Source organism: Cucurbita pepo, chromosome LG13 (assembly GCF_002806865.2).
Source record: "Cucurbita pepo subsp. pepo cultivar mu-cu-16 chromosome LG13, ASM280686v2, whole genome shotgun sequence".
Taxonomy (NCBI): Eukaryota; Viridiplantae; Streptophyta; class Magnoliopsida; order Cucurbitales; family Cucurbitaceae; genus Cucurbita; species Cucurbita pepo.
In genome coordinates this window covers 9,238,488-9,259,526 of record NC_036650.1, presented here as the reverse complement: position 1 = coordinate 9,259,526, position 21,039 = coordinate 9,238,488, and the positions used below count along the sequence as shown (strand labels likewise).

Genomic DNA, 21,039 nt, shown 5'->3' with positions numbered 1-21,039 from the left:
ATTGAGGTCACAATTCTTATTTCTTATTTGAGTTCGAATGCTTCAACTCCCAACGGCCAGTACCGATGCAAAACCAGGTTCCCTAAGATTAAAATTCGTATTCAGAGGATAAATGATCTGTAAAATTGTGGACTAAGAAACTACATTAGCCGTAAACATACATAGCCTCAATAGCTGCCTGAACTAAATTAATTTATTTTCCTCGTCACTTCTCAAAAACACTTCCTGCTGCTTAACAGGAATTCTATTGAATGTATGCAGAGTCGAAATAGAAATGGCTAAGCAAAGTTACTTTGCTCTTTTGAATTGATGGTTTTTGGGTAAAGGCTACACATCCCAACCACCTTTTTCCAAGTTTTCTGCCTTGCTCAATACACTTTTCTTGGTGTCTTCTTGAAATTGGCTCATCCTGCACATTAACAGTACCATATGCTCATTTTATTTCCTCGAAGTTCCACTATATATATTCGAAAGCAAATAAGAGAAGCACCTTGAGAGTAGATCCGTGTCTGCCACCCCCAACATCCTTAATGCCAGCAAACCAGCATTGGTTGCGTTATTGATTGCAACAGTAGCCACCGGAACTCCCCTCGGCATCTGCACCAGAAGTCCTTAAAATAATCATAAATGCTCGTGAAATGGGAACCAAGAATTTGCACAAACAATTGCCAAAAGCAAACAAAAAGATCAATTCTACAAAACCCATATATTCACTTATGCTAGCACATTCATTTAAAACCTTCCTAATCGCATTCCAGGGATAGGTTAGGGACCAACTGATTTAACAGATCACAATAGGTGACCTCGAAAAATGCACCAAAATTTATGTTTATACGCCAAAAAGAAATTATTAATCAAACCGATAGAACCAGAAATTATTTTGAGACAAAAACAGAGTACCTGCACAATTGACAGAAGTGAATCAAGTCCATCCAATGTCGAAGCACGCACAGGGACACCAATAACAGGCAACGGCGTAAGTGAGGCAACCATACCTGAAAATCAAGCTACCAGTCGCTAATGATAAATTCCCTATTGTTTGGGAAAATAAATATAGAAATCCCCAATCTTTCATTGTTTGCCAGATTTCACACTAAGAACTATCCCCTGAATTTAACATGCAATAGCCAGTGACCCAAGTAATTTTGAACTCAAGACTGCGTAAACGAGCAATTTTGTTCATTTCACCAGCCCTTTAGAATGACATCTTTTGTTCTATCCAAATATTATATACTAGGAAGCATTTAAATGACTAGCCTGGTAAATGGGCTGCACCCCCAGCACCAGCAATGATAACCTGGATCCCTCTCTCCTGAGCAGATGAGGCATAAGAAAACATCCAAGCAGGGGTTCGATGTGCAGAAACTATCTTTATCTGCATATTTTTGAAAGAAAAAAGAAAAGAAAAAAAAAACTCACAGGTTAGACATTATATATATATATATATATCCATCAAGAAAATATAGGTTAAAATACAATTGTGGCTCCGTTACTTTGAGTTTCATTTTAGCTCATGTACTTCAAATGTCCTTTGAACTTACGTTTATCAAAATTGGTTGAATAGTAACTTTCACGTAAGAAACATGCAATGTGAATACTTTTTCAAAATTTAAAGAGACTAATAGAGACTGTTTTTATAATTGAAAACCCAAGACTAAATATATACATTTAATCAAAAGTATATGGACCAAAATGGTATTTTTAACCAAAAGTATGTATATCATGAACATAAACAACATCAATCACCAAAAACAAAAATTAACCTCGTAAGGCACACCAAATGTGTCAAGGACCTTTGCAGCATCTCTCATTACAGGAAAATCTGAATCCGAGCCCATTATGATTCCAACACGGCGTTCAACTGTGTTGAGTATGATTTTAATAAGAAACAGAAATGATCAAATAGAGAAAAGATCAAATTTTTATTATACATATATGAAACTTCAATGATACCTACCTACCAATATATATGCACTTTCCTTTAGGAATAGGAAAGAGGTTTTCCTTAGAAACTAAGAAATACAAAAGCTAGATTTATAAGTTAACCAATAAGACATGATATAACTTTCTTATAAGATCCATAATGCGTGATCTGGCCTATTTGTTATAAAGGCTGAGCATTTAGGGAAATTCTGTATTTTTTAGCAGCTATATTATCGTTCCAGATTCTTTAATTTTCAAGATTAGTTAGAAGTTCAAGATTAGTAGGTAAAATTGTTAGGCTTAGTTAGTTAAGTCCCTAGCTGATTGAACGTTTGTATGAACTAGTATAAAAGCTAGTTCCTTTTCTTCTAATTGGCCAAAAATAATAATGTGAGGTTTTCCTTTATTTTCTTTTTTCTCTTTTCTAAGTTGACATTGAAAAGATTATAACTAAGGAAAGAGCATACGAATAACTGATATAGTAATTTGACTAGCATTGTAACCACTCCTTTGAAAATCGTACTTCAATTAACACAACCGTTAACAGGCTAAAAACAAAAAAAACAAAAAAAACAAAAAAAACACTAAAACATGAAGCATCACGGAGGGAGGCTGACCTGCAGGTTTTTCAGAAGCTTCATCAAGCGTGAATGATAGTAAGTTTTCAATAACACTCATAGACCGGCCAACAATCGTGATGTGACCCATCTTTCTTTGCTTTCTCATTTCTGGTTCATGAAGGGAGTCGATTAAATGTTGAGTTCGCAATTCAAGAAGGGGAAAAATGTAAAGAGGAAGAAAAATTTAAGCCTAACCCGATTTATTATACCAATGAACAAAAGCTCCAGATATACTCAATGCCCTTTGCATCAGTTGATGAGCTAAATAAAAACCAGGTTCCCCCTGAAAAAAACAGCAATAGAACAACTATCAAAGTGTTTACTTACAGCTACAACGTGCATATTCAAAGTCTATTCTACTATGAAGTTTGAACTGATGCCCTGCCTTCAATGTTAGTAAGGCTTTGTTCTCCTAATTATGATTGATCAATCATCGATGTCCTCAAAAGTATCAAATTGTGTTATATCATATACAGCTTCCAAGTATCTCAGCCTCATCCAGGATAAGTTCACTGGTATTGAAACTTATAGTCAACATTTAAATCACTAAATTACCTAGTCTCTAATACTTAAGCTGCTTAACATAAAGAATTCTGCCGCACCTAACATGTATTGTTTCTTCCTCTTCTGTTTTTAAAAATAGAAAATGTAGTTTCAATCAATAAAGAAAATATCACAAAGCAAAAGGGGATAAAATATTCTTAATTTACCTCATCTTCACCTAGAATATTATACATAATAGCAGCTGGAGTTATCATTGATGGATCGCCTAGGGGAAGACCAAGGACTGCCCGCAAATGCTGCTCATATTGAGAGGTCTTGCAAGACTCAATTGTGTGATGACCACTATTATGAGGTCTAGGTGCCACTTCATTCAGTAAAATCTGTTAAAGGTAAAAAAAGATGATCAGTACATTAGTCCCAGAGTCCAAAAGAAGAAAAATGCTAATAACACGATATTTTTACAGCAAGTTAACACTGATTATACAACCTGACCATCTTCTGTCACAAACAACTCTACAGCAAAAATGCCAGCACCTTCCAGAGAGCTAACAGCTTTGAATGCAACATCGGTTGCAAGTTTCTTGATCTCCCATGACACACTAGCTGGAGCTTTGACGATGTGACAAATATTTTCTCTACAGGGACAAATTTTTTTATGTGATGCCCAAGTAACTTTTTTTTATGGAAAATCAGCTATCATTGAGAAAATGGAAAAAATATATATATATATACACAAAATGACCTATAAACAACAGCCCAGCAAGAGGAACTAGCCAAAAACAAAGCTAGAACCAATGTGTTGTCTGAATGCACAGGAGTAATGTAAGATCATTGCAATCACATCTTACAATTTATCTTTATAAGAATGAATTTTTATCATAAATGAAATGAGCCTGCAGAACCAAGAGTTCCAAATAATTGCTCCAGTTGATAAAGAATCAAAGAAAGCTAATACTTACAGAAGACTTATCTAACACAGCCTGAGAAGAGGAGACAAAAACATACGGTCCCAAAAAGTTAAGAGCTGCCCTTCAACATTTCAAAAGTTATAATTACTTCCAGCCAAATTTCTCACATAATACACTTCACCACACTGTAACAAGAAGCTTTAACTTTGGAATTAAGCAAGGGGCCAGTAAGCATAACTGTGTAGAAACTATTCATGGGAGTGGAAAAAATAGTGTTGATCAAAGACTCCCAAAAGACCCTACTACAACTTGAGAGTCGAGATATTATGGCCCACTGTTTAGTTGTTTCACCCNAAAAAAAAAAAAAAAAAAAAAAAAAAAAAAAAAAAAAAAAAAAAAAAAAAAAATCTATTGTGAACACAACACAGCTTTTGACTTCCACAAAAGACTGGCAGCTGAAGGCTCAAAGACGGCGGGGAAGAAGAAGCAATGATCGGAATTAAGCTTAGGCTAGAAACGAAAGTAAAGGAAGGTCCTCAACAGTAATTTTCAGTGCAAGTGTTTAATAACCTAATACCATTTTCACGAAATTGTAAGAAGGATCAACTCACAAAAGGATACTCCCATGAAAGCAAGTTGCATCCAAGGAAGCCAGAGCAATACTTCTTGAGCTCCACAAAGATTTGATCAAAAACCTGTCAATCTTGACACAACTAGGTTTTTGTAAATGATAATTAGGATTTGCCATAAGGATAACATCCGCCACCATAGCATGTTTATTTCTATCCTCCAACTTATGAAAGAACTATCTTCCCTCCATTTACTCAACCTAGGACAAGTACATCTAAACTAATCGTTCACCTCAACTTTGAATCTTTCATGTTCTACAACTACAAACCCTTTATAATCCTCCTGAGAATAGAGAGACGAAGATAGGTATCAAATAAAAAGTTAGACATCGACGTAGTATGATTGATAATTTACAGACACTTGCATATGATGCATGAAATTTACAATAACAAGTGGGGTTGTGGAGATTTGAACCTCCTACCATAAAGGAGGTAATACTCACCAATACCATTGAGCTATACATTTCATGAATTTACATTTTTTTAAAGCTTGCAAGGAGAAATGGAAGTTTGCAAGAATGGAAAGGGAAGAACATATAAAAATTGTATCCTTCAACTTACTTGTGAATAGTTTCAACAACAGGATAGCATGCCATGGAGTTGTCTCTACCTCTTGCAATAATAACTGACAGTTCCTATCACACAAAAGGAAAACAAAGATCAGATGTCATCCTGAAAAAGATATACAAACAGAAACTTCATAATGCTTAGGTCCAGGACTTCATATGCAAATTGATCTGTGTTATTGTTCATTTATCACATATTCACACATTCTTACAAAAGAAAGAAAACTAAAAAAAAATTCTAGAAACTCTTTTTAACGGCTCTCTTGGTGTAGATTCTATGCTCCTTTCAACAACTATCACTAAAATGTTCTTTAAGCTAACTGGAAAAGCTTTGTGTAAGCTTCATTGCTTGGGACATGGCTTTACTCCCGATGAAATTCTTTCGTTACATAAAATAAATAAAAAAATAAAAAAAAAAAAAGAAATAAAGAGAGGGAAATGCATACATAGGGAGAAAAAAGCAATTAAGAGTGAGGTGAATGATCAACAAGGCAAACAGCATGCTAAGACCTAACCTTCACGAAAGGTGCCCACTTCTCGACATATAAGCCACGCTCAAATCCACCCAGAGCTGGACATATTGACAAAGTGCATAAGTTATTAGAAAACAAGGAAATATATTAAATAAAATTATGCGTAAATTAAGATCTCAAACGAACCAAGAAGTAAACATAACAAGCATACAAAATGCCTAATTACTTAGACTCCCAAATTAAATTTCTACAAGTACAAAAAAAAAATGTAACAATTGATTAAGACATCCTAAACCAAAATGTCTCAGCTTCGAATCTCCATCTCCATATGTTTTTTTTTTTTAAAAAAAAGCATACTTTCTATGAGAAAAGATAAAGGAACATAAGAGCATCCTAAAAAACAAAGCCNAAAAAAAAAAAAAAAAAAAAAAAAAAAAAAAAAAAAAAAAAAAAAAAAAAAAAAAAAAAAAAAAAATCAACATTGATGCCTTTAGGAAAACATAAAACCTAACGAGGAGCTAGATGTCAGTACTATCCCACTCCCCACCGCTTTGTAGAGTAGCTCTCTCCTCAGCCAACAACATAGTGTGAAATCAAGATCGTTTCATTGAGCACCCCATAGGTTGTTCTCAAAAAGTTACGGGACTATTTTTAATAATCGCATAAATTACAGGCTTTTTGCATACTATTATTAATATATTGCAATTTCAATATTTAAAAAGAACTTAAAAGAAAGAAACAAATTACATATCAGATATATCTCACCAAAAATGGCAGAAGAAAGCTCCTCCACACTTTTCGCAACAGCATTTCCTCGTCCATCATAAGCAAATCTTTTGCTCTTAATCATGAGAGGATAACCAAATATATCACCTGCTTTCTTTGCACCTTCAAGATCTTCGATCTGTAAGAGAAAACATTAATGGTCAGTAAGTAATCTGCTACTGTTAAACACAAATATAAGGGCAAGAATGGCAACACCATTAAGGAGAAGTCAATGCAGATAATATAACCTGCATAAACTCGGGCAATGGAATTCCATGCTGAGAAAAATGAACTTTTTGGAGATATTTGTCCTGTAACATAATAGATGATAAAGGATCAGAAATCATAAACAAATATACTAGACAATTTATTTCGATCTCTGAGCAACGTAATGGTGGAGGTTAGAAGATTTAATCTTCTTGAGCAGATTGCAGGGACACTTTGATAGGTGTATAACACATGCATTGGTTATTTTAATAGATATCAACCAACAAGAAGAGAGAGGGAGGAAACTAGTACTGCAAGATATATAAGATGTAGTCATGATAACAGCGTTATAGGAAAATTTCTGGTTAGAAGCTTCTTTAAAGGTGTATGTATTATGCATTCCTCTATTTCCAGTATAGATGTAGCCTTCATTCATCCGGTCCTCATAATAAAAGATTGACTGAAAATCTTAGAATTGACAAGTAACTTTTGGACTTAAAAAAGAGATGGCTTTCAAAACCAAATGTACACATGAAGAAACACAGGCCTGAATTATACGGATGGTAGATGCTCTCGGTTGACAATCAATTCCTTGCTCCTCGAGAATCTCTAGTGTGGCCACATCAACGTGTTCAATTTCAACTGTTAAGACTTCACATCTAACTACCATGGACGGAACTTACTGTTACTACCATGAGCATTAAAAAGGAACTAATGAACGTAAAAAATGTACCTCTTAGCAAATTCTTGGACAGTATTACTATCATCAAAGTCACCAACCATGTGATAGTAAGCTAACGAACTAGCAGGGCAGTTAACAAGTGGGTCGAGAATTGCGATTTTGATGGACAATTTGGAGGCTGCTTGACAAAGCATACGACCCAGTTGGCCCCCTCCTAGGACACCAACAATTTTTTCAGAAACTCCATGAACAGCAATTTCATCTTTCCTGCAAGTAAATACCAGAGAAGAGATTCTAACCAAGAGCTATTTCATTCTCATGTTTCCAAAATTAAGGAGGTGAGGGGAAATAGACGGAAACATATCCCTGGAAGAAAAGTTATACTAAAAGGTGCAGTGAATTGAAAACAAACCGGGGAAGAGTCTCAGTAGAATGAAGTGATGCGGAGCAGTGTAGGGTGTGATTCTTGCGCTGTGGTTGTTTGGCCATTTTTAGCAGTGAAGGGAAACTATAAGATGGGATGATGTTTGAATCAACAAACCAGCTTAGAGCTTTAATCCTTTGCGAAGATAGAGAGGGTGTACGTATAATATCCGAAACTAATACATAATTTGGGCGGCTAGGTGAAGCCATCGAGGAACTTGAAAGCATCGTGTGGAATAGTTAAGCCTAAAACAACTGCAATGAAGGAAAGAGTACTCTCCTTTCCACGTACACGGATGGAATGTACTGACTACAAAGATGAAGAAGAATCAGAAACTCCAATGGGCGGCGCGGCGGCCGAGAGATACGGAATAACTGAGGGGCTTCTTTCACTGTTTGCAGATGCTTTCGCCGGACATTAGTGCCTGCTCCCTGCTCACTGCTCTCTGCTCTCTCCACTGGTGGGTTGTACACCTTTCTCAGATAAACCGAACCGATTCTTTCCGGTTTGGATGTTAGAGAACCGACCAATCTCCAGCTTTCTTCAAATAATCGAACCGAACCATTTGGTTTGGTTCAACCTAGTTCATCAGTTTGGTGCATGGGTCTTGAGGCCAATGAGGCTTAAAGATATAAGACACGAGGCATGAGCCATGAGCCATGAGGTCTAAAAGAGAGAAGGCACGAGAAGTGAGGCATGAGGCGTGAAGCTTTAGGTCATGCCCAAGACCCGACCCAATTAAGAATAGCCAGCGAGAGGTCCAAAACCCGAGAAATGGACTTAGATATGGGCTTCCTCTTGGGCCTAAGTATGGGCTTTGAAATGGACTTAGATACAGGCTTCCTCTTGGGCCTAAGTATGGGGGATTTAGATTTTCGCGCGCCATATCTTCTCCTCCCGCTGCGTCTCTTCCTCTCTCCCCCGTTTCTGTACAAAGTTTATGTTATCACTGAGAGTTAGCTATGGGGAGTTTGTCACAGGGAGATGTTAATCAAATGGATGGAAATCAAGTGAAAGCAAAAAATTCTGGTACTCTGTTCTTAACTATCTTATTGATTTAAACTGTGTGTTATTTACTAGAAAGCCGTATATGTCTTGATCGGATGCAAATGCAGGACTCATGAATTCATTTTAGGTCACAAGATTATGTTAGTATTTCATAGGGTAGAAAGCAATGTAGAATTCTCCTGATTGATTGCTTTAGGCACGGGGATGCGATATCTTTTGATCATCAAATAAACAAACACTGGAAACACACGAAGAAATATGCTCTCCGATGTCAACAAATACGATTTTAGAGGAATCTGCTTGTTGTATGTCAATGTTCGTTCACTTGTTTTCAACTGTCACTGTCGCTCAATCTCTACTTTGCTCGTTTATAGTTTCCGCAAATGAAATGATTTCAAACGAGGAAAATTATAGTTGTCTGTGCTGATTACTTCCGGGAGAACAAGCATCTATCTCCTCCGAAATGTAAATTGTCTGTGCTTTAAGAACTCCCTAGGAAAATTGTTAGTTAGCGTCTACTGTCTTTACGTTAGTATTGTTCTTGATCCGTCTAGCATTATCATAAGTACACTCGTGATTTAATGCATTTCTTTACGAGACATTTGATAATTTTCTGGGAGCCGTAACTTCACATGTTCGAGTTTTTGAATCTTATGCCACCACATATAATGTGTTTTGAGTGTGCTATCCAATGTTAGATCTTGCGTCCCACCCTTTTTTTTTTTTATCCTTCCTTTTTCTATTTAATTTTTTTTTAATTGGCTAATAATTTAAAAGAAGATCATCATGATAATTGAAAAACCCGAATAGTGGTTCCCTAAAAGTGGACGTGGTGTTGTCATGATCAAATTTCTCTATGCGCGAAATGAGGTTATACTTGTAGAACATGTTAACAAAAATCTTGTATGTACATTTTTCAAAATGTCTGAGCACGCACGAGAATGGTGCATTGGAGTAATCTGTTTGTTTCACAACTGCAGGCGGTGGAGTCTGTTTGATGAGCAATATATGGAGAGATGAGCAGCATCCATCCACCATCAATTTTATGTCTAATTTCCTAAGCACAAATTCATTTCGCCTCAATTTTGTTCCAATCGCTCCAGTAATTTTCTTTACTTTCTCGGTATGTAAATTTCATTGACGACCATTCTGTACTCATATCAACCACTTATAGGACTTGATATTCAATTGTGGGGGTTTATCAGTGGCTTTTGCTTTTGTGACAAGTTGTNTTTTTTTTTTTTTTTTTTTTTTTTTTTTTTTTTTTTTTTTTTGCTGGTTTTGCCTTTTGTTGTGTTTGATTCAGTCTGATTTTGACAGAGTTCAGAAGTTGATGAAGCAGTTTGCAAATTTCTATGTTGTTGTTGCCCTTCCAACCAAGGAGCAGAATGATTCATTTGTTCAATCTTACTTCAGGTAACCATAGTCTGGCACTTATAGTTCCTTGCTGTATTTTAATTTTGTTTTTCGAGAACTTACGTGCCTTTCTTTCCCTACAAATCTCGTGGAGAAATGGGATGGAAATTGGTAAGCCACCATTTGTACCAGTTCAGGATGTTGAGATGGGCTTTGAGAAGATTGTGAAGATAGCACACTCCCGTGGAGGTAATAACCATTTTTAATTTGGGCCGAATACTTTTCTTAATCATCTTCAATAATTATATCAAATTACAGCATGCAAGCAGCAAGATGTCATGTCAAAACTGAGCACTGAGGTCAGTTGGTGTAGATATATTCTACTTGAATTAGTAATGACAATTTAACCTCTAGTGGTCGTATAATGTCTTTTTTACACTGGTTTAATCACCTTCTCCCCCTTTTGGGGCTCTTGTTGAAGAGGAAGAGATCCGTGCAAGTCATGGATGCTTTTCGTAGAGTCATGTCTTCTGTACCAGGCCTTGATGATCATGATGCGAATTCGGTAAGCTTACTTGAACAAAACCAGCTCACACTCTTCATTGTGTGGCATAGTTTTCTTGTTTGTTCCATTTCTCGTTCTATGTATCTCTGATATAACCTAGAAACCATTCACTCTCGAGTTATTGACCACCAAAGTAAAGGCGATTGTTGCATGCGTCTTTCACTTGTATGTGATACTGATCTTGAGACGACTGAAAAAAGAAATTTATTGATGGAAATATGAAGTACTCTCTAGTTGTAAGGGTTTTATTTGAGCATTCTTATGTGGCTACTCTTCAGCTAAATCAAGCTATTGGTTCAATCGAGGCAATCGCGAAAGCATCCAAGGAGTACATTTTGGAGAACACAGATCTGTCAGTGGACAAGGCAGAGAGAATTAGGAGCTTTTTCAGGGATCCAAAGTTCTACCTCAGTCCCAAAATAAATTGATGATATTGGAAATGGAAATCTCTTGATGAATTCCTCGGAAGAGTTTCCAGGTCAGTCAAATTTTAGCATTTCTTTTGCTGCGTACCTTTGAATTCAAGTTCAGTGAAACCTGGCCTATGTTTCTGCGCACGCGCGCACACACACACCCAAGGAAATGCTATGAGAATCGTATAGAAGAGTTAAGTTGGTACACATTCAACATGGTTGAAATTACTGTAAGAAAACAACATTCAACATGGGAAAATGTCAATCTCGGCATTCCTGGTTGGTCGGCGGGTCCAATTATGTGGTAATAAGACTATAATAAGCAAGTGAAATTTGAAGAGAATAGCAAGTTTCCAAGCGTTTAGGGTAAATACTGATGAGTCGTCTTTCAACAGCCTAGGTTACGTTTTAAACTGGGCGAGAGGGATGGAGAAAGAATCTACCACTTTGCTGTTTCCTAATATAATAATATCCGTTGCTAAGCCGAGGATGTAGGAATAATGTGTTGTAATCAAGTTTGACTCGGTTTAAACTGTTGACCCATTCAGATTAAAATACATAAATGCTAACTTTTGTCAGTGCATCCTGTTGTTTGTTTAGATCGAGTCTCCTTCCATTACCCTAAGCCCCAAGCTACGTAATAAATATCCTCCTTCACTTACGCCGTAACGGATATGGAGGAGTCTAGTTCACTCCACATGGGTATTTTTCTGGGGTAATAACACAACCTTTTTTGAAAACTCAATTTGTAAATTGAAAATTAGCCAAGTGAAACATATAGCTATTTATTATTTGGTCAATTCTATGTTAGTCAACTTCTATTCCTACTTTGTTCTGATGTTTATTTTTAAATAATTATATCTGTTCCCTTGACTTTATATAAAAATATGTTCATTCTTAATTTATAGAATGCATTTTTNAAAAAAAAAAAAAAAAAAAAAAAAAAAAACGTGAACGTAAACTGTAAACCATCTATTTCAATCTCCCATTGTAGTCTGAAGTCATTGACAAAAAGTTTGTATCGAATGAAATAGATACTCAATTCACAATAATAAAAAATATTTTCTAAATAGTTGAAACACATGAAGAAAACATTTAAAGAAAAATCTCAGAGCACACTAAATTTTAGTGTAGTACTGTAAAGTCTAAAAAATAAAAATAAAATTAAAAAAAAAAAAAAACTGTATTTTTTAAGTTGAATGAAAAACTGTTGAACGCGCATATTAGTCCTACCTCTTTCGCTAGCTATTAAAGTTTTTCTTTTACCATTTAATACATCCAAATGGAGACATAAAAAATGACACGTCGCCGTATTTAAGCATTAAATTCAGATTAACAATAATTGATACGACATGTTAAGGTCGGCTTTGAGTTCCACTTCTAAACAAAACCAAGTCAACTAAATAGAAAAAGATAATAGAATCCCCCTTTGCAGTAGTAGTAGTAATAATAATAATAGTAATAATAAATCCCCATTTGAATTGGCATTTATGAGAATCACTAAAATCTCAAGTAAATTACCAAAGAAATTGAAATCAAAGGCTATATTATTAAAGATTTTGAAAAGGTAAAAAGAGAAAAAAAAAAAAAAAAAAAAAAAAATAGGCATTTTGAACGCTTCCACCCTCCATTTTTATTTGTGATCGTGATTCGTGATTTGTGATTTGTGATTCGTGATTCATGAAATTGAAACATTCAAAAGCTCCCTTTTGATTGATAAATTGATTTTTCTCCGACGGTGTTGGCTCCTTCTTTTATCAACTTCCCCTTTGACCAGTCAATTTCTTCCTTCTTTTTTTCTTCTCTTTCTCCGTTTCCATACTCTCTCTGGTTTCATTCCCATTCCATTTTTAACTATATCTTCTAATGTCTGATTTGCAGGAATTCTTATGGGGATTTTCCATTTTTTCTCTGCTTTTTTGTTCTCTACGGGGCTTGACCAAAGCCCTTCCAATGGCCCTCTCTCTCTATTCTCCTTCTTCCCCTGTATTTCCTCCTCCTACTTCCTGGGTTAGGCATATTCTCCTCGGAACTAAGACAACATCGCCGCTGCCAGACGATTCCTCTGCAGTTCTCGATGCCCAAGAAAATACTCTGCTGCCGCCCAACCAGACGTCTCAGAACCGGGATGATGACAAACCACAGGAGGAGAAGAAGAGCCTTCGTGACGAGAAGTTTAAGGAAGGCTCGGATTCTTCAACAATGGCAAAGGGCTCTGGGGCTCCTAACAAGTTGAGGAAGAGACCTGGAAGGCTGGTGGTGCCGGAATATTGTCCTGGATTGGAATTTACGAAACTGAGGAAGAAAATGGAGAATCAGGAATTCCAAGTCCAAGGGAGGGATTACTGTTTGGCAACCAAGAAAGGAAGGCGAGAAACGTTGGAAGATGCCTACATAGTTTTGCTTGATGTGTTGGGAGATTCCAAACAGGTAAATTTTTTGCAATATTTCTTCCGTGTTCTGATTCTTACCCGATCGAATTGAAATTTCGTCATCGGTTTGGTTTGGAGAGGCTGATCATGTACATCAATATAATTCGAAATGAAAAGCAGGCTTTCTTCGCTGTAGTGGACGGCCATGGCGGTCGCGATGCAGCCGACTACGTGGTCGAAAATTTAGGGAAGAACATCATAAACGCTCTTGAAAAAATTGCTGAGGACGAAGAAAACGCAATCGAATTGGCGATTCGTAGAGGCCACGGACGCACAGACGAAGAGTTTCTTAGTCAGGTCAGGTAACAAATTGATTAATCTTTCACACAAGTTTGTAGGGCAACCGAAAATTCGATTAAAACAATTGGCGTACCCCCCGGTTCATTGCAGGGCGTTGGGAGTGGAGCCTGTGCGGCGAGCGTGCTGGTGAAGGACGGCGAGCTTCATGTGGCCAACGTCGGAGATTGTCGAGTGGTATTGAGCCGAAACGGCGTAGCGACGGCATTGACGAAGCAACACCGTGTGTGTCGAGAAGACGAGCGCCTCCGGATTGAGAAGTCGGTGAGTGAAAGGAAATGAATAAGTCCATGTCCATGTCCATGTCCATGTCCATGTCCATGTCCATTCCAATTCCAATTGAAGTTGAATTTATTTGCAGGGGGGATTTGTGGAGTGCAAAAACGGAGTGTGGAGAGTTCAGGGTTCGCTGGCGGTGTCGAGGGCCATAGGAGACGTGCATTTGAAAGAATGGGTGATTTCAGAGCCTGAAATCCGTCGTCTGCCTCTAACTCCTGATTGCGAGTTCTTGATAATGGCGTCTGATGGACTGTGGGATAAGGTACTTCCAATTCACACACGCCATCTTCAATTCCAAGTTCAAACCCAACATTATTCGTTTGCTTAGTCAAGAAGAAACAAAAGCATGCATAATAATAACAATAATTCCTCTCATGCTCGCTCCCCTGTTCAAACCTTCTACCAACCTAAAATAATATTTTCTTTTTTTTTTTTGCCGTTTCGTATGGGACAGATTCTTTTTTTAATTTTTTAATTTTTTTTCTATCGTAGAATTGGGTTTGAATTGGATTATTATGTTAAAGAGTATAATAATAAGGAAAAAAAAAACAGGTAAAAGATCAGGAGGCAGTGGATGAAGTGATGAGGGAAATGGGAAGGAAGGATAATGATGGCATGAACGCATGCAAAAGGCTGATGGAAATGTCATTCAGAAGGGGGAACATGGACGATGTTACAGTGATGGTGGTTCATCTTCAGCACTTCATCATTTCCACCATCTAATACTATACAGTAAGTATATATATATAAAAGCAAGCAATGTTTTAATGTTTTATTATAACTATTACTATTATCATTGCATTGCACTTCACAGTTCAAGAAGCCTAAGCTTAAGCCAACAACATAAAGCTAGTAGTAGGGGGGGCATCTCCTTTTCTTCTTCTGCAATCACCATTCATTCTTTTTCGAATTAGAGCTTAAGTTTCATTTCTGTCTACAATTTTGTAGCAACATCACAACACAACACCACCACCACACATTACCCTTTTCCTTTTCCTTTTCCTTTTTGCTGGACTGTACATAACAATACTCGATGATGCTACCATTGCCAGTTCCAAATGGGTGTGTTCTTATCTTCTTCTTCTTTTTTTTTTTTCTTTTTTTCTTTTGTACATTTTCAAACTATATTTATATATTTATTTATTTATTTATTTATTTATTTATTTATATGTATGTATGTATGTATATATATATATTCAACGTATAGCATTACCAAGTGGATACTAATTGCCTTCTTATATTTTGTTGTCTACTAAAGAGAATAAGAATAATTTGAATCACTTTAGTTTTCGATAAGCTTGAGTTGGTTGGTGGTGTTGTAGTTAACTCAAACAAACATAGCATACATAGGTTAGTGGATAAGATATCTGAGTCATTGTTTCAACTAAAATCGATTATTTGGGTTCAATGTGATTTGGTGGACAAAGTGAATTAGAAATATGGGTTTTGAATGGGCCCAAAACAGCAGGTTACAACAGGAGAGGCCCAATTGTAGCCCAGTCCCAAAAAACTAAAAAATGTAATACAAAATTAGAAACTCCAACTCTTCCACCATAAATAAATAAATATATAAACTTGGAACTAGCAGGTCAAGTCAATAAAGGAGAATAAATGTGTTGTGATTTACGTTGGAAGGACAAAATAAAAGAGAAGGAAAGATGGTATATATATTTATAAATAAATAAAAAATGAAAAAAAGAAAAGAAAAGAAAAGAGGTCAACTTGGGTTAACTTGAACAACTTTCCATCTCAACTTTTGCCAGAGAAGTGTTCAAAATCTTTGGTGATTTCTTTCCAATAAAACAAAGTCTAGTCTACATTTTAAAAGCTTAATCAGAAATTGATTGAGGTTATTACGATAATTTTACATATAAACAAAGTATTTATTATTATTACTTTCAATTGTATGGTTATAAATAGGGATGGAATACGAAATTACGAATCGTATCCGTATCGGTCCGGTTTAATGGTTGCGTTTTCTTTCTTCACTCCTCCGGTACCCTCCTTGGCCGCCCCCATCGCCTCCATAACCCTAAAATAACCGTCGCCAACCTCCATTCCTGAACCTTCTTCTCACCCCCACTTCACTTCCCTCCCAACGCTTTTTCTCAATGGCAGACCCTGCTGCTGAGCTCTCCGTGATCACGCTTGGAGGAAAGGGTTCATCGCTTGCATCTACCTCCGTCTACGCCATTGCTCATGGCTTCGCTCTGGTTCGGATCGACTCGTCCTCCCTCGAGAGGATTTCTTCTTCGTCCAACAATCCAAATGCTGCATCCATCAAGCACCACCTCTTCGTTCCCGATTTTCTAACTCGCGAGGAAGCCAGGGCGTCCCTTGTTGTCCTCCTGAACAAGCTCATCATTTCTACTTCTTCCGGGATTCGTTCGGTAATTCCTATTCTAATTGCGGAGACCCTCAATTCAAATCCAGAAACTTTACAATTTGAACCGCTTGACGTTACCCCCGAGGAGTTATCCGTGTTCGAGCAATCATGCTATATTTTGAATGGAATTTGCGCGTTGCTGGACCATCAATCAGCAGCACTATCTTCCATTGCTGATGCTGTGGCTAGCATATCTTGCGAGGCGTCTAGAGCTGACGTGTCTGCGTTCAGTTTGATGGACTCGGGTGATGGCTTCGCTTCGAAGGAGGAGGTAGGAATCGCCAATGACATGAAGGTATTTCTAAATGGCTCTAAGTTAGTGGGTAAGATCGAGAGTGGAGCCATCTCAAAGATTCCAAAAACTCACGGATGCTTGAGAGAGCAGGCGAAGTTGGTGCACTCGAAAATGCGGGTTGAGTTGAATTCTAGTGTCAAAATTGGGAAAGGAGGGGGGTCCTTGAGTTCCGGGACAGAGGATGCCGTTCGGACCGTATTGTTGTCATTTGCAGCCATGCTGTGGGACTTGGGAAAATGTAGTCTGGACAGAGTAAAGTTGATTTGGGGTTCAAATGGCGATGAGAATATGAAGGCGAGTCTGGCGGGTTTGCTTGATAGGGAATGTCCTAGTAACGAGAGTCTCAAAAGGGAATATAGGTTGGTCTCCGAATTGGGTTTGGATGAAAAGTACGTTGAGTTTGTCCATGCCGTGAATGTGTTGTTCGCGACTGTATGGAAAATTGTCGCTTGGGAGGCCATAGCAGCCTTCATGACGATTGAAGGCGGTGAGTTGATAGGGAAGGGTCAAGATGTTGACATAAATGGAGCTAACGAGAAGGTGGTAAAAAAGAATGAGAAGAAGAAGAAAGCAGTGTTGGGTAAAGGTAGTAGCGTGGTTGTTCAATTGATTAAGGATAAATTGCAGGGTAAAGGTGGGGGTCTGGGGTCATTGGAAAACTTGGTAAAAGATCTCTTATCCTTTTTGGATCCGAAGGCTTCCGGGTTTGATAATTTATTGAAGAAAATCAAAGAGATAGTTGAAAGCAACGAAAGTAGGAGGCTACCGAAGCTTCCCAAGGTAATGGCATATTTCAGAACTTCACCTAAATTCCTCTTGTTTTTGTATGGGAAGTGGACTCTCATTAGAATAATATTAATACTGCTATCTTTTTATTTGATTTAGTATTCTTAGTCATTTAGAGTAAGGTATTTGTTAGTTTAACTCAACTGCTTGATCTTCATATCAGGGCACTCGGGATTTTGCCAAAGAACAAATGGCAATTAGAAAGAAAGCATTTTCAATTATTGAGGGAGTTTTTGAGCGGCATGGCGCCACAGCCTTGGATACTCCAGCTTTTGAGTTGAGAGAAACTCTCATGGGAAAATATGGAGAAGATTCCAAGCTGGTTTATGATCTGGCTGATCAGGTTATAATAGATGTTATTGCTTGTGTTAACGGAACCACCATTATCTTTCTTTCCAAGTTTTTTTAGATATAATTGTTGGGATATATATCTGAAATTATTTCCCCCATGCATCTATTCATACTAAATTAAATAATTACATGATTACTGGTTAACTGAACTAGTTTGATCTGTCGCTGAGCATAATGATTAGTTGACTGTTAAAAATATTGGAACTTTAGTTTCCTAATACTTCTTGTATCCGTTGCCTTACTAATGCCATTTACATTCAATCCTCATGTCAAGGTTCTCAAACTTTTTTGGGTATTACTTATAGAATTCATTTTATTAGTTTCTTATTGGATTAATGCTTCTCTGTTTAATCTTTGGCTGCCTTGCTTTTCCTATTCTATCTAGTTTTATAGTTTCTAAGTAATGATTATGTCATTTTAAATTTGCCGAACACTGGATGGTTTTATGTGACAGTGCAATAACTTCTTGTCGTTCTTTTTTTGTTCTCCATCATTTTAATTTATTTTCCAATCTGTTTACAGGGAGGGGAGCTCTGTTCGCTTAGATACGACTTGACTGTTCCGTTTGCTAGGTATGTTGCCATGAATGGTATAACATCGTTCAAAAGGTATCAAATAGCAAAAGTTTACAGAAGAGACAACCCATCTAAGGGAAGATTCCGTGAGTTTTATCAGTGTGATTTTGATATTGCTGGTCAGTATGAAAAGATGGGGCCTGATTTTGAAGTTATTAAGATACTAACCGAGCTACTTGATGAACTGAACATCGGACACTACGAGGTAACCTTTTTGACTAATTGTTCTGCAGAAAAGGACTAGCTGTTCTAAATAATTATGATGAATCAGCAAGTATAGCACAAAACATCAAGCAAATATATTATAAGCACATTCACCCTTATTATCATATGCCTAGAAGAGTGGATTGGATTCCTGATTTTCTATAACACCGAGTTGCCTTAGTCTATTCATATTGTTACTGCCATTGATTTTTTACTCCACTTTGTGGCTAAATCTTTAACCAAATCTATTTTGTACATATTCTCTTCTGCAGATAAAATTGAATCACCGTAGGCTATTGGATGGAATGTTAGAAATTTGTGGAGTGCCATCTGATAAGTTCAGAACCATATGTTCGAGTATTGACAAATTGGACAAGCAATCTTTTGATCAGATAAAAAGAGAAATGGTAATTAAATTTACTAATGAGCACTATTTTATTATTAATTGAGGATGCTTGCTTATTCTGCTTCCTCCCTTAATATCTTTTAGTTATCTGGTCTAATTTAATGCTGAATACAGATTACGTAAGTCAATTTTAAAATTAGGTCGTCCAACATATTTTTGCATAATTGCATATCTCACTTGAGTCAAAACTCTTTTTCTCTTTAGTTATTTTTTTCCATTTGATTTGATTTGCTTTTTGTTAACTTAATTCGCATCGCAAGGTGAACTCTTACATTAATCTGTTTTTTTTTTCTTTTTTCTTTTCCTAGTTCTGCATTTTATCCATATTAGCCATAACAAGAATGGATTTATTATACTTATTATAAAATAACGTTTACTTGGTAGGTGGAGGAAAAGGGGTTGACCGTGGAGATAGCTGAAAGAATTGGTGATTTTGTGAAGGAAAGGGGACATCCATTGGAGTTATTATCTAAGCTGAAACAGGAGCAGAGCCCGCTACTACAAAATAAAGGATCTTCGGATGCCTTGAATGAACTAGAGATTTTATTTAGTGCTCTTGAAAAGTCGAATTGTGTTGACAAAGTGGTATTTGACTTGAGTCTTGCCAGGGGACTTGATTACTACACTGGAGTGATTTATGAAGCTGTTTTTAAAGGTGGTACCCAGGTAAATTTCTATATGTCATCATCCTGTCTGTTGGCACCTTTCTTGTTTTTGACTTGTTACGCATATGCCGTTATTTGATACGAGTTCCAACTCTGCTTCAATTGCTAGAGAATTTTCCTTGATAATTCAACTGACAGTGATTGGGAGGATTTTGTTGTGTTAGAGCAATCAAAAGAATTCAAATTTCTGTTGGAAATTATTTTTGCTCTCGAAGATCATTTCTCCTTGGTGATATTACCTGTAACGATGTGCGAAGCTACCATCATGTTATGTTGCTGCCTCCTAATACATATTTGATTTGGACGGTGGATGTAAATAACAAATCATTTATGTTTCTCAGATTGGTTCTATTGCTGCTGGTGGACGCTACGACAACCTTATTGGAATGTTTGGTTCCAAGCAGGTCCCAGCAGTTGGTGTCAGTCTTGGTATTGAGCGAGTTTTTGTTATTATGGAACAACTTCTGAAAGATCAAAACCAGGTAATAACTTCGGTAACCATTTGATTTTTTGGAAAAAAAAAATAGGAACTAGTTTTAGTTGTCAAAATATTGCATGGATTCATTTAATTCAATTGTCGGGGAGTTGCAGACTACTCGGGCCACTAAGACGGAAGTGTTAGTGAGCATACTGGGGGATGATTTGACACAAGCAGCGGAGCTTGCAAGTGAGATATGGAGTGCGAAGGTGCATGCGGAATTCCTGGTGAATAAAAGAGTGATGAAACATATTGATCGTGCCAAGGAGGCAAGAATCCCTTGGATAGTATTTCTTGGGGAACGTGAAGCGAGCGAGGGGATTGTGAAGTTGAAAAACGTGGAAACCTTCGAAGAAGTAACAGTTTCCAGAAGCAACATCATTGATGAACTCAAGAAACGCTTGACCCCTTGTTTGATTGATTGATTGATTGATTGCTGTTATAACTCACTAGTTGGGAAGAACTACTACACTTTTACACATCCATATTTTTTTGTATACTCATGAATATAGAAACGCAGCCTTGGTTGGTATCTATCTATATTCATGGCTCACATTTGGGCTGTGTTTGACAACCCAATCCATTTTTGTTTTAAACTTGGTGGCTGAGTTTTTTCTCTTTCTCGATGGTGAGACGGGTGGCTGTAGTGAGAGAATCTTTGTGTTATTTGTTGATGCTTTGCCTGAAACAAAGCTTGTGATTGCTGCTGCTGCTGCTGCTATTTGTCTGTCTTCTTATCTTCAGGAGCGACAACACCTTGAGAAGGTAGCAGGTTAGAGGTATTTAATTATGTTTTAAATTTTGATCTCATTATTATTACTATGAAATATAAAATAACTACA

At 37.0% G+C, this 21,039-nt stretch overlaps 4 protein-coding genes across 8 annotated transcripts; 3 read left to right on the top strand and 1 right to left on the bottom strand.

Annotated features, from left to right (window-relative positions):
* Window position 1: 1 nt before the first annotated feature.
* Window positions 2-8,157, bottom strand: LOC111808154 (phosphoribosylaminoimidazole carboxylase, chloroplastic-like). 3 transcript variants are annotated; one of them, XM_023693971.1, is made up of 16 exons: window positions 7,690-8,157; window positions 7,329-7,544; window positions 7,143-7,254; window positions 6,637-6,699; window positions 6,389-6,527; window positions 5,666-5,721; window positions 5,146-5,219; window positions 3,535-3,682; window positions 3,254-3,427; window positions 2,739-2,826; window positions 2,541-2,651; window positions 1,764-1,861; window positions 1,258-1,375; window positions 901-995; window positions 491-597; window positions 2-409 (listed from the first exon to the last, which is right to left on the bottom strand). In XM_023693971.1, the coding sequence occupies exons 1-16, from the start codon at window positions 7,926-7,928 to the stop codon at window positions 328-330; spliced, it is 1,920 nt and encodes a 639-aa protein (XP_023549739.1). In that variant the 5' UTR covers window positions 7,929-8,157; the 3' UTR covers window positions 2-327. The 3 variants fall into 3 exon arrangements, with proteins under 3 accessions (XP_023549739.1, XP_023549740.1, XP_023549741.1); XM_023693972.1 differs by lacking the exon at window positions 7,690-8,157 and having other exon boundaries at window positions 7,143-7,258; window positions 7,329-7,487; XM_023693973.1 differs by lacking the exons at window positions 7,143-7,254; window positions 7,690-8,157 and having other exon boundaries at window positions 7,329-7,394.
* Window positions 8,158-8,586: 429 nt separating this feature from the next.
* On the top strand, window positions 8,587-13,019 carry LOC111808157 (protein PARTING DANCERS). 3 transcript variants are annotated; one of them, XR_002817035.1, is made up of 8 exons: window positions 8,587-8,730; window positions 9,690-9,811; window positions 9,884-10,125; window positions 10,220-10,314; window positions 10,384-10,424; window positions 10,547-10,630; window positions 10,909-11,108; window positions 12,925-13,019. XR_002817035.1 is itself a non-coding variant. In XM_023693977.1 (7 exons), exons 1-7 carry the CDS (start codon window positions 8,664-8,666, stop codon window positions 11,056-11,058), a joined length of 801 nt encoding a protein of 266 aa, XP_023549745.1. In that variant the 5' UTR covers window positions 8,587-8,663; the 3' UTR covers window positions 11,059-11,621. The 3 variants fall into 3 exon arrangements, 1 of the variants encoding a protein (XP_023549745.1); XR_002817034.1 differs by lacking the exon at window positions 12,925-13,019 and adding an exon at window positions 11,439-11,621; XM_023693977.1 differs by lacking the exon at window positions 12,925-13,019 and having other exon boundaries at window positions 10,909-11,621.
* Window positions 12,737-15,126, top strand: LOC111808156 (probable protein phosphatase 2C 30). Its single transcript, XM_023693974.1, has 6 exons — window positions 12,737-13,473; window positions 13,596-13,772; window positions 13,866-14,036; window positions 14,134-14,313; window positions 14,604-14,783; window positions 14,866-15,126. The coding sequence occupies exons 1-5, from the start codon at window positions 12,910-12,912 to the stop codon at window positions 14,772-14,774; spliced, it is 1,263 nt and encodes a 420-aa protein (XP_023549742.1). The 5' UTR covers window positions 12,737-12,909; the 3' UTR covers window positions 14,775-14,783; window positions 14,866-15,126.
* An 869-nt stretch (window positions 15,127-15,995) lies between these two features.
* On the top strand, window positions 15,996-20,911 carry LOC111808670 (histidine--tRNA ligase, cytoplasmic-like). Its single transcript, XM_023694785.1, has 7 exons — window positions 15,996-17,512; window positions 17,682-17,861; window positions 18,392-18,649; window positions 18,921-19,055; window positions 19,439-19,720; window positions 20,061-20,201; window positions 20,311-20,911. Exons 1-7 carry the CDS (start codon window positions 16,163-16,165, stop codon window positions 20,620-20,622), a joined length of 2,658 nt encoding a protein of 885 aa, XP_023550553.1. The 5' UTR covers window positions 15,996-16,162; the 3' UTR covers window positions 20,623-20,911.
* The last annotated feature ends 128 nt before the right edge of the window (window positions 20,912-21,039 follow it).

Coding starts and splice junctions, on each gene's coding strand:
- LOC111808154 (XM_023693971.1), bottom strand. CDS start 7,928: ATGCTTTCAAGTTCCTCGATGGCTTCACCTAGCCGCCCAAATTATGTA. Junction 6,700..7,142: donor CTACCATCCGTATAATTCAG/GCCTGTGTTTCT, acceptor ATTATGTTACAG/GACAAATATCTCCAAAAAGT. Junction 3,428..3,534: donor TTGTGACAGAAGATGGTCAG/GTTGTATAATCA, acceptor TACCTTTAACAG/ATTTTACTGAATGAAGTGGC.
- LOC111808156 (XM_023693974.1), top strand. CDS start 12,910: ATGTCTGATTTGCAGGAATTCTTATGGGGATTTTCCATTTTTTCTCTG. Junction 13,474..13,595: donor TGTTGGGAGATTCCAAACAG/GTAAATTTTTTG, acceptor AATGAAAAGCAG/GCTTTCTTCGCTGTAGTGGA. Junction 14,037..14,133: donor GCCTCCGGATTGAGAAGTCG/GTGAGTGAAAGG, acceptor ATTTATTTGCAG/GGGGGATTTGTGGAGTGCAA.
- LOC111808670 (XM_023694785.1), top strand. CDS start 16,163: ATGGCAGACCCTGCTGCTGAGCTCTCCGTGATCACGCTTGGAGGAAAG. Junction 17,513..17,681: donor GGCTACCGAAGCTTCCCAAG/GTAATGGCATAT, acceptor TCTTCATATCAG/GGCACTCGGGATTTTGCCAA. Junction 20,202..20,310: donor TTCTGAAAGATCAAAACCAG/GTAATAACTTCG, acceptor GGGGAGTTGCAG/ACTACTCGGGCCACTAAGAC.